At 39.1% G+C, this 12,180-nt stretch overlaps 2 protein-coding genes across 3 annotated transcripts; one reads left to right on the plus strand and one right to left on the minus strand.

The window, feature by feature from the left end:
- Positions 1–3,269: 3,269 nt before the first annotated feature.
- LOC112169833 (subtilisin-like protease SBT1.6) lies at positions 3,270–5,295 on the plus strand. 2 transcript variants are annotated; one of them, XM_040508217.1, is made up of 2 exons: positions 3,270–3,917; positions 4,306–5,295. In XM_040508217.1, exons 1-2 carry the CDS (start codon positions 3,913–3,915, stop codon positions 5,048–5,050), a joined length of 750 nt encoding a protein of 249 aa, XP_040364151.1. In that variant the 5' UTR covers positions 3,270–3,912; the 3' UTR covers positions 5,051–5,295. The 2 variants fall into 2 exon arrangements, with proteins under 2 accessions (XP_040364151.1, XP_040364150.1); XM_040508216.1 differs by having other exon boundaries at positions 3,270–3,879; positions 4,358–5,295.
- Positions 5,296–6,039: 744 nt separating this feature from the next.
- LOC112169834 (protein SAWADEE HOMEODOMAIN HOMOLOG 1) lies at positions 6,040–9,225 on the minus strand. The gene is made up of 9 exons (XM_024306891.2): positions 8,964–9,225; positions 8,591–8,676; positions 8,425–8,470; positions 8,191–8,299; positions 7,767–7,842; positions 7,110–7,161; positions 6,719–6,862; positions 6,503–6,622; positions 6,040–6,410 (listed from the first exon to the last, which is right to left on the minus strand). The coding sequence occupies exons 1-9, from the start codon at positions 9,021–9,023 to the stop codon at positions 6,366–6,368; spliced, it is 738 nt and encodes a 245-aa protein (XP_024162659.1). The 5' UTR covers positions 9,024–9,225; the 3' UTR covers positions 6,040–6,365.
- Between the last annotated feature and the right edge of the window lie 2,955 nt (positions 9,226–12,180).

Here is a 12,180-nt window from a genome sequence, read left to right on the forward strand (position 1 = left end):
GAGGTCGTCGACACAGATGCCGGAATTGGACGCTAGGGTTTCTAGGTTTGCGCGGCTGTGAGAGCCTTTAGGGTTTAATTGAAAGGGAAACTGGTATGCAAGGTTCTTCTACTTGATCCATTGGTTTGTTTTTTCTTTTGTAACTGTCTATATTATCTATATTGATGGCTTATATATGCGTTCTTTTTTTTCTTCATTCTATTTAAAGAGGATTAAATGAATTCACTCATACTCCCATAGTAACTCGAACGTAGGACTTGGATCATGCGTTCTTAATAAAAGAGTAGAGAACAATATGTAAGGATAAAATAATTATGTACTCATGATTTATGATAATAATCTATAAAAGTTACTTACATTTTATGAAAACAAAATATAATTATAAGTAACTGTGAAATTTATGAACTTGATGTATTATAACGAAATTACAAATAGAGTGAGAAAGAGGTTTTGTGCTGCGAATTGAAAGTCAAAAGCAAGGCATGGAGGAGATGATACAATATATCGTTTAACAACAACATTGGTTCACTTTGCTTCTCTTCCATTTCTACCTTCTCCCAAGCAATGCATATGCACATCGTGGGATCTCCTCTAATAAGTATCTAAAAACAAAACTGAGTAAATGCACATTAGTTACTAGTCATTTTCGTTATATATGGGTATAATCCTTATCTACTAGGAGCTAGTTTTCACACCAAGACATAAATGACTTCCATCTCTCATGAAATTATTGGTTTTCAAAGCTAATTTTCCTAATATGTGCTTTAACTTGTTCTTCTACATCTTCTTCATTTAGTATACACCATTCATTGTCTTCGCCTACTTTAATTTCATTTAGAGCAACTCCACCGGTTTCATTTTGACCGGGCACCAGCAAGGATTGATGATATGGTGATCGGGTAGAAGGAAAATTTTGCTTCCACCGGCCCAAGCTTGACCAGCCAAGATTTGCCTTTTCATGACCGAGGCCAAGAAAAAAGGCAAAGCCTTGACATATTTCCTCACCCAGGCTCGCCGGCTGCCAACTCGGCAGGGTACCTATCGTGGCTGACGTCAGCTGTTGTGTGGAGAGAGAGAGAGACGCGACGTGATCCCGATAGGGATTTGTTGCTTGCCGAGATTGAGGGCCAGGCGGCGCGCGAGGCCCCTTAGGGATGCTGCGACGTGGCCCGGTGATGCGTGGCAGCGGGGTGGTGACGATGGAACTCTCCGGCGAGGGGAATCTAACGGTGGATCGGCTAGTTGGGGTTCTACCGAAAGCTTTCGTTGGCTTTCAAAGGGGGTTGATCAATGACAATGGAGGTCAGGGGTTGGTTCTGCTGCGATATGTTCGTGTCGCTGACGTGGGTGCGGCTGGTTGTGGAGATTTGGTTCGATCTGCAACTGAAGGCGGCTGGGACGGCGTTGCACAGGGGCACAGTGGTGGAGGCTTTGTCTACTGCAGTTTGGGCCGGGCCTCTGTTTTTAGGCCTCACATATTTTTTTTTTGTTTAATTGTTTTCTAAAATTTCAAAACTTCTAAAATGCGTAGAAATTAATTCGGGTATTCAAAAAAAATCCTTCAAAATTCTCACTGACTCGTTGCATCGCGTACTTTATTATGAAGTCCACAAATTACAGATTTCACTTTGTGAAAATTTCAGATAAATATTTCCGTGTATTTGATTAATATCTATGTATTTATATATAACGGTAATAAATGGTAACCAAAAAAATTGTAAAAAAATTCCTATAAAAAAAAATAAATTCAAAATTCTAAAATAATTAATGAATTTGTTGGTAGGTTATCCATAATGTATTACTACTATCTATTTACATCAAATCTATTTCAATTTTTCAAAAAAAATAATAATAATTCAATGAACAGTAAATCTGACTGGTCAATAAACAGAACGGGTGGAAACCCATGTCCAGTGGCAGTGAACAGTTACTTGACTGGTCGACACCTTGACTTTTCGACCTTGACATTACTTGATTACGGGTGGAGTTGCTCTTAGAGATATGCATATGTTTGGTGTTAGCTAATAGCTATGATCGATGTACACAAATAGATGAAGCTAGCCAGCCAGGCCAGAAAACATTAAACTCTATGCAGCTATGCTCTCAGAGCAAGTCCACTGGTTTGCTCTTGACTGGGCATAGTCAAGAAAAACCTGACTATATGACCTTGAGATGGATTTTGCTCCTTCCACTGGTGGTTTTTTATCCGGGCAAAACCAACCCTTTCTTGACTACAGCCAAGAAAATAGTCATCCCCATGACTATTTCCATGACCGGCCAAACCCAGATGCCAGCTAGGCCCAGGCCATATCGTGGCTGACGTGAGGAGGAGCTCAGCAATAGTCGACGCGCCAAATGGAGGGAGTGGAGGACTGGGCATCGACGCGTAGCGCCGCAAGGATTCACGTGGGCGACGTCATCACCAGACCCTCCATGCGTGGCGCCGCAAAGGCAGCTCGACTGACGCCACAGAGCGGCCGGACGATTTGCTCCGCCTGGATTGCTTCGATCTCGGCCTGGGGGAAGCTTCTGGGTGGTTTGACGCCACAGAGCGGCAGGACGAGGTGAGGCGACCTCGGAGGGGCCGGGTCCTTGGCCGGAGGATGCCGGAGGACGGAGAAAATCCGGGTCGGGTCGGACGAAAAACAACGGGTCTGGTGCAACTGCGAGAGAGAGAATCGGAGGGGGGAAAATGAAAAAATGAAAAATTTGCATCCTTTGAAACAAAATAGAATTTTTTTTTTTTTTGCTATTTATAGAAAATTTTCAGATTTCAAAAATTCATAATAAATTCATACGAACTCCGAATATTGCGTTCCATGTATGCACGAGATCGTATCGACGATCTCTATAACTTTCATGAAGGAAGTTTTCCCAAATTATGTATGTGTAAAAAGTCGATTTTCGAGGCCCCCCTAAAATTATATAATAATGAACAGTGTTGACCGGGCAAGAAAAACAACGGGTGTAAACCCATGTCCAGTGGCAGTGAATAGTAACTTGACTGGTCGAATTCTTGACTTCTCGACTTTGTCTTTTCTTGACTACGGGTGCACTTGCTCTCATATATATGCCTATCGTACCTTACACAAAACCAGCTGGCCCGATATATAGAAAGTCGTCTTTCCTAGAAGGTAAATCATTGCAGCTGGCTAGCTACCTATAGTATTGCTAATGTTCTTTACAAGTGAACGGTGTATAATTAATGAAGAAACTGAGAAAGGAAAGAGAGAGAGAGAGAGAGAGAGAGAGAGAGAGGGAGGCAGGGTTTGGTACATGTCTATGTCAAGGACTCAAATGATTCATCAGCTTCAAAACCAAGCCTGAAGCCTTGAAGTCTTGAACACCATGGTACCGTAGTACTCTATAAAATACCCCATATATCATTACTAATCATCGCATGATTCGCGTCCATATATTGTTCAAGAATTAAACCATAGCATCCACAATGGGTCTCTTTTCGTCCTCCTCCATCTACGCCCTTCTCTTCTCATCATGCTTGACTTGTCTCGTTTCATCTAGTCAACTTTTCATTGTGAGAGTTCAACATGACCTCAATCCCAGCCTCAAAAAACAGTTTGTAAACATGGTGGATGGTCAGGGTGCTAAGAGTGGTTTTGTAGCGCTCCAACTTTTCATTGTGAGAGTTCATCATGACCTCGATCAATCCCATGTTGGTGCTGACCATCCACCATGATTACCAAACAGTTTTTCATGGCTTCTCGGCCGACCTCACCCTCCAACAAATCAACCAGCTACGGGAGCGTCCGGAGATCCTGGGCGTGTTCCCTAGCAGTGCACTGTTTCATACAACTAGGTCTCCTCTCTTCCTGGGACTACCCGACACCAATGATGGCCTTCTTAACCGGTCTCATTCCGGCTTCGACGCAGTGGCGGATCTAGAATCTGAAAATGGGGTGGGCTATATTTTTAGATCTCTTTCTTTGGGCGAAACCCAAATTTTTTTTTTAGTACAACTATACACAAGTGTAGGAGTTGAGTATGTATCATTGAAATGGGTATAACAATCACAATCCCAACAACTAGTACGTGCAGTAAGAGTAGGGTTGATTATGTGTGTATATTGTGGAAATGGTAGAAGAGTACACAGGGTTGATTTGTCTTCTCAACCATACTTCATTTCCACCGATACATTAAAACTTCATACCAAATTACTCATTTTTGCTCCATCTAAACCAACTTAGATGAAGAACAAAGAAAACGGAAGACGAAGGCTGATTCACACATAATTTTTTTCTTCTCTCGAAGTAACCTGATTTTGCTGGGTATGGGACTGCGTTATAGGTATACTCAAGAGATTTTGGATCGAAACTTGGGTTGGGCCAGCCCGTACCCTGCTTCGACGTCATTGTCGGTGTGGTCGACACTGGAATATGGCCGGAGCACAGCAGCTTCCACAACCACGGCCTGGGACCAATCCCCTCGCGTTGGAAAGGTAACTGTGTCCCCGGAGATTCGGAGAATCCGGCAGCCTTTTGCAACAGATCGAAAGCTCATAGGAGCCAGCCAGATACTTGACTCGCGCGCGGCAGCAATTTTACTTCCGCAAGAGACCAGGGCGAGGAGGACAGTTCCGGCCGGCCACGGCACACACGTGGCGTCAATCATCGCTGGACGACATGTCCCAAACGCCTCTTTCCTCGGCTTTGCTCAGGGTGTTGCATCAGGAGTTGCTCCAAACGCAAGAGCTGCCATGTACAGAATTGCGCGCGGCAGCAGGAGAGTGAGTCTAACTTGCTGGCTGCCCGTAGAAGACGGTTGCGACGTCATATCTTTGTCATTGTCATTAGACGACGGCGACCTCCGCCCTTATCACAAGGACCCGATTGATATAGCTGCATTGCTCGGGAACGGTCGGATCCTTACTGGCTCTTCTCTCTACAATGGAACTTGGCCGGAGAACACGTGCATGTCTCTTGTTGCAGGCCTAATCTCCGGCGGCTTCACCGGAAAGGAAACATATCCGTTTGCAATCACGTACATCGACGATAGCAATTGTGAAGAATATCATCGGGATGGTAAATGCTGAAGACACGTATCTCATTGGCGACGGTCAGTTGGCGAAAACAACTCCTGGACTGAGGCTCAGCAACTCAGCCTTTAACCAACTGCAAGTAATTTAGAAAGAACACAAGATTATGAGTCCATTGAGTTCAAGTAATTTAGAAAGAACACAAGATTATGAGTCCATTGAGTTTACATTCAGCACAAAATATGGGTTCATCATATGTAAGTATGTAACTGAAGAATAAACATTTCCAATAAATAAGATCCAACCACATTGAATTTATCTCCTCAATAATTCAAACTCGCCAAAATCCTACTTCGCATCCAAACAAATGCACAACCTTCACCACCTTCTCAAACATTCCAACACCCGACCTCCTCAACTCGAGACGTACCCTCTGGTATTCTCATCGAAAATCTTGAACACTTCAAACAACAACTCAATTCTTTTAAATGCTAGCATTCTCTTAGGCGCACAAATTTTCAAGATACAAGAGTGATCGATACCAATAGCACAGGCCAATAATTGCTTATTCAGTAGGTCACTTGACCTTTGCTTGATTCGTTTGAACAACAGAAATACATGGCCATAGAAAGTTTTATAGCAGAATGGGCAGGTCTTGTTCTTCTTATAGGCTATGGAGTATGGACGCTTAAATCAGAATTCGAAAAGGACAATATCACATCATCAACTGGGCAGTTCTGAAATTCAGGGAAATGTTGTATACTTGTATCAGCTTCCACCACATCGTTTTCTAGGTTTCTCAGGTCAGCTGCCAGGCATTCATCTTCAGCTGATTCAATTTGGGACACCATGCAAAGCTTCTCAGTATTTTAATTTCTCTGCATCATTATTCCAAAATCATTTTTTTTCCTCACAAAATTGTTTCCAAAATCAAATCCACACCCAAATCGAGAGATTTTTTTTTTTTTTGTTGAGAAGTTAATTCAAGATGTCTTAAGTTAGACATAATAAGATAAAAACAAACCACCTCATCAAATTTTATGGTGTAACGCTGAAAGGATAGCCGCTTATCACAGATATGCGATCAAGAAGCAAAAGCGACTTCTTTTTCTTCGTTTTTTTTTTTTTAATTTTAATTTTTTTTCAACCATGACTCTGATACAAAGAAAATGAAAATAACTCCGATACAAGTTTACAAGCGCACCAACCACTATCATGAATCCTTGATCTAGTGATGTCGTGATTTATCAGACCCACAACTCCGGTTCCTCTTTTCCCTTGCAAAGCACCCATGTCTATCCTTGCCGCACAGGTCGTGTGCAAAAAGAGTGACTAGCATTTGGTTAAGAATGACTTCGTCATTGCCCATCATCTACCGTATTGGACGACGACACAGTCTCCTTAACCGAACTTTTTCCTGCAGACAGATGAGTATTATCACATCGAAGCCAACTGACCTTAACCCAATAAGGCAACTGAATTGAAAAAGAAAAACAATTTAACACTTACCTCACTGTTGTCATGATTATACCGAATAAAGAAAAGACACCTACACCCCCTTATATCATGCATTCTTCGATGGATTTCTATAATATGAGCATCATAGTAAATCGCTTGATCTCTCTTCTCCTGATTACAGCCAAAACACCAAATGTAAAGTGCTAACAACTGGAAGATCTATGAATTATAAAGGTTATACAAAAATACACAACAATTTTATATTACCAGCAAGCAGAGGACATGGTCTCCAACCTTCAATGAACTACATTCTGAATTCTCTAGGGGTACAGAACGCTCTCGCACTGCTTTTTTTACATTAACCCACTCATCCTCTTCGGCTCCAAACCCAACAAATCTAACACGAACTTCCTTTAATAAGTGACAGAAACCATCAAATGATTATAAAGATATATGCAAAAGGGATGCAACATATATCAACCTTATCCCAGTATTCTGTCATTAGGTACAGATAGTCCTATTTGGTAGACAACATTTTTCTCTATACCAAGTGCAGCACCAGTTAGGATTTGAAACTACCCCGAAGTTCAGACTGTTGGCCCAATTGGAAACATCTCAGCATGTATGAAGCAATATGAAAAGGTTATGATAAACTTACAGTTTCTCCCGCACTAGCAACTCGGTGACACAGGAACATATCAACATCATACCTGTAAAGTGATATAAGAAATTCAAAACATGTGGGAACTCCCATTGACATCAAATGCATGAATATAGCATTACCAATTGAGGATGAAAATTAAGCCAAAAAACTATGCTGATGAAACATCTGCTATATAAACATCAGAAGAAAAATATTTGAGGCAAACTCTGAACCTCAGTTCAGTTGAGAAAAACACCCTTTCTTTAAAATTACTATCAGGGTGACTATATTGCATTAACCAAACAAAACATACAGTTGAAATGGGTACAAATATTTAAGAGTCTTCATGACGAGAAATGATTTGAAGGGGGTCACTATCAGACGTAACCTAAAAATGAATTTATCAGATTCTTATCATCCTTGCTCTATCTCTTCTTTAAACTGAGATAGTTAAAAAGACCAGGCACCAAAGTTATACAGTTTTCAGGATAGTTGAATTTTGCATAAGCAATCTTTCCTTAAAATCTTGTATCAAATGCCTCATATCAATCTTCTTATGATTAATTATTTAACACTAGCTCGTCAAGATAAACATCAGGTTAATGAATCCAAAAGGAAAAACATAAAAGGACCAGAATGAAACTTTTGTTGTTGTTTTTTGAAAATGCTTACCATGCCCCGTCCTTTGATGACCTAGCCTCAAATTCCAACTCTGACTCTGGGATCTTTTCTTCTGCTTTGGAGTGGGCTTAAAGTAAAAATTGAAACAACAATTAGCAATGATGTTATATGCAACAGTTCAGCCAACTTATTCAATATGTCATTGATGGCTATAATAGGTGGAAGAGTTGTCAGCATTACATTATCTAACTAGAGGGCAAAAACCAAGATTATAAAAGAACTAGTAGTAAGTAAAACATTTCAAAATTTCACTTTGCTCAGCCTAGCTTTCGGTTAAACACTTTCTATTGTTCTGTATAGTATATGAGTTCACCAGCCGAACACACAAATACATTTAATCAATTTGAAAAAGACTTTACAAGCCTGTGTAATACAAGAGATAGACATAAGAGAAACAAGCAATAATGAGAGACACCTTTAGGTTTTTCTTTGCTTTTAGGTGCCTTAGTGGAAGGGCAAACTCCCTGGAGATCTTTTAATATGTTAGGTAACTCTTGCATCCTTTCCTGGAACCAATTTTGCACCTAACACAAGAGTGACAGAATAGATGCCACCATATAGTGAGAACAATAGTAACAGACTAACAACAGCATAGCGATATTCCACTGCAATAAAAGGAAAGGAAGGAAAGGAGAATAAAATGTGCAACCTGAATCCATTTGACAATTGGTTTTCCAGCACGACCAGCGGAGCGACTGCACAGGCACAACCAAGCCAAATCAGCACTCAGAGAACAGAAAAACAACCATTGGAAAGAAAAAAAAAAGAGTATAACTATGTTCAAAGTGAGTTCAGACCATAAAATGAAAACTCACTTAAAACTTTTCGCCAAATTTTGACAAAATTCTTTGGCCAGCACTGCTTCTCCTGATTCCCTCACCAATTTGTCCATTCTCTCCATCTGTTCATAATGGTGAAGACAAATAAGGAAAACTCTCAATATCAGAAATTGAATTCCATTATTGCATGCAGGTTTTTCATTGTCTAAAAGAATGTTGATATAGTCATATAAAGATTTCAATTGAATGATCATACACCATGCAAACAACCACACCAAGATAGCCAATAATGCCCAAATTTTCACTGAAGGCAAATATCAAATAATCCCAATAAAACCCAGATAGCTATAAAGTTAAAGCAATGAAATTTAATAGAACAAAAGAAAAAAGGATAGAAATTTATACAAACCTCGCCCTTTGTGAAGCCAATGAAGAACTCCCTCTGTCTGGGACGAAGGCCATGGTCCATATTACTGTGTCTCTCTAAAAACCCTAATTACAGAGTTTGGATTTTTTTCCCAATCTTGCTTCCTCCTGGAAAACCCTAGAAGCTTGGTAAGCGACTTTGGAATTTAAGCTTGAGAATTGAGACTGAGGTTTGGGTTTCCAAACTGAAAAGGAAAACAGAGGTAAAGCGACCTTTTGCTTGCATTGAAATGTGAGAAAAGAAGAACACAACAGTTGGGGAACTACCAGGTGTGTCAGGAATGAAAGGGCCCAACTCAAAGTAAAAGCCTGGCCCAATGAGTGTTTTTTGGGTTCATTGCCTCCTACCCAACTTCTCATGTCTCAATTTATATATTTGATCATGAATGGTCATTTTCGTTAATTTTGACATTAAAATTAAGTGGTCCATGTAGTTTTGTTGGGTGGTTCTTCTAGTCATCTTCGTTGTTTAAGGTCGAATTAAGTGGAAGAAATTTATCATGAGCAACTTGGTTTATTACCAAACTTGATGTTGGAGTTGAAGGAAGCGATGACAGCGTTTCATCGTGTTACTATAAAATTAGTAACATTCACTTAAAACTATTGTAATTTATCGGAAGAAAAAAAAATCACAATTTAATTATTGAAAGTACTTGTGTCATAAGATTCGCACACCGCCTCGAGTAAAACAATACAAAACAACAAGTTGTTTCTATTTTCATGCTTTAATCATGTCATGAAGAAGAAGAGGAAGACAGAATTAGTGAGAGTATATTTCAGTAGGTGGGTCGACACCTATACAACGAACGCATGATAGAATAACACCAAACTTAAAGGATTTGATATATACTTTTTGTCCTATTATTTTTCGAGATCTTCATATTATCAAAAAGGATTATGCATTTTACAACTCGATAGTGATAATGTGGGAGCATGTAACATTGATAAAGTAATCTGGGGTTCACATCCAAAACCAATTGGCAATGGATGGAGTGGCCCAAATCCTTATAAACCCATAGGCAAGGTCCCATTTTTCCCATGTGGGATGTATATATTCTCAACACGAGCCCGTGTGGCCGTTAGGCATGCACACGTGGGTAACCCGCTCTGATTCCATGATAAAGTAATCTGGGGTTCACATCCAAAACCAATTGGCAATGGATGGAGTGGCCCAAACCCTTATAAACCCATAGACAAGGTCCCATTTTTCCCATGTGGGATGCATATATTCTCAACAAACATGAGATAATAATAAACACAATAATATATGTATAAATTCATCATCCATGTGTATATATTTATAATAAGATGTCGCTTCCTTTCATATTCATACAAGTTTGGGGTTGGTAGGTGCAATGCCTTAGTTTTTTGGTAGCTAGATATTGAACATAACGGAGTCCACATGCCATGAAACGAGTATTAATATTTCAAATTCAAATAAGGGAAAATGGACTTTTTGATTTATTGTTGTGTCCCTTAAAAGCATATATAAATTTCTTGGTCCAAATTGAGGGGAGTAGAGTAAATCAAACACGGTGACTCCATGCAAATCTCCAATACATCAGTAATCAAGTCCAAGTACTACAACTCCATAGTTGTTTGAGAGTTGAGTGTAGTTTTAAAACAAAAAAGGATGTGGAAAATAATATATTGGCATACGAATTAGATATTCATATAATCATATATAATAATTAACATTACAGAGTTTGGCCATCAGAATAGATACATCAATTTGTTCAGCAGAATACCAATATGATGCTGTCCATCGATATATAATAATGGATTGTAATTCACATCGTGAAATCCAAGTGCCGACAACCTGTAAATACGTCGTAATTGTATCATGTTTTTGAACATATTTTGAGTTTGTTGGGATAAAACATAACGGGTCATGATTATAAATGCCTTAACGTATTTAATTGGATCAAAAAATTGTATTAATGATCTATATATAAATATTTAAACAGTTGATTTGCAGAAATGTGATATAAAAGTGAATCTCATAAGAAAGTCTTTATGAAGTGCTCATTTTAGTGGTTTCCATTAAAAAACCTCCCTGTAGAAATATTTACAGACGGAAGTCAAAGTCACCGGCGAGCTGGTAGCTAGGTCCAAAGGTATGACGGGTTTGGTATGGAGTTTATCAAATGGATATAGCTCCACCAGTCACCACCTCAGATTAGTATGAACACTGGAACAAAATACAACAACGACCACTTTTGCAATATTTCCTTTCTCACTCACCCAAAAAGTCTAACAAACTCGAGCACAAAGAGTAAAGAGTCGTGGAAAATAGTTTGGTTGCTCCTTTCGGGTGGAATAATAAACTAAAACTACCACCAAAGTCAATTTCGACGTGAAGTACGTATGAGATGATTGAGATCAATAACTCACCTCAAATTTTTTTTTTTTTTTTGCATGGCGTGATCATTATTTTAGCTTGAAGTCACGATCCATAGATACTTGCGATGAGGTGCTTTACCTAATATAAACTGTCCATTACAGATCTAAAGGTTAGCTTATAGCAGATCAATTATGCAAGATCGAAACTAATTATATATTTGTATAGAGTTTGTCTCTTATTATATAAATGGAGTTCATCGACAATCAAATGGAAACTAGTTTACTATTATATGGAGTTTGGCGATCTACGATAATAATAATTAGTAATACGAGCATCTCAATTAAGACGAACGTGTAGATAAGATCCAATATACAATGATATACACACTTCGTAATTTATGATTGAATATCCATGACCTCTTCTGCAGAGTATTCGATATTATAATCTCTTTTAGATTTTATATGATCTCATCAAGTAAACAAAGACATGCACTACGCCATTAAAATATATACGCGCACCACCTGTTTTGCAACGACAGACAATTATTTTGGACGTGTGTGTGTATATATACAGGTTTTATTCAGAGAGGAGCTCCGCTTTGAAATTAACTTGTGAAGTTCGATTTTTTGGTTACTTTTCTGTCGCATATCCATATTTCGACCGTTCAGTTTTTAGGTACTAGTGTATAGATCATCTCTGCAAATTTTCAGCCAAAATGATGATCGTTAAGACATTGATAACTGCCTTAAAGCTAGTACGGTTTAGGTTGATAGATTCAGTCCGTCCATTAATTTAAGCGAGTTAGATACCTTAACGATCATCAATTTGGCTGAAAATTTGCAGAGATGATCTATAC

This window comes from Rosa chinensis, chromosome 6 (assembly GCF_002994745.2).
Source record: "Rosa chinensis cultivar Old Blush chromosome 6, RchiOBHm-V2, whole genome shotgun sequence".
Lineage (NCBI taxonomy): Eukaryota > Viridiplantae > Streptophyta > Magnoliopsida > Rosales > Rosaceae > Rosa > Rosa chinensis.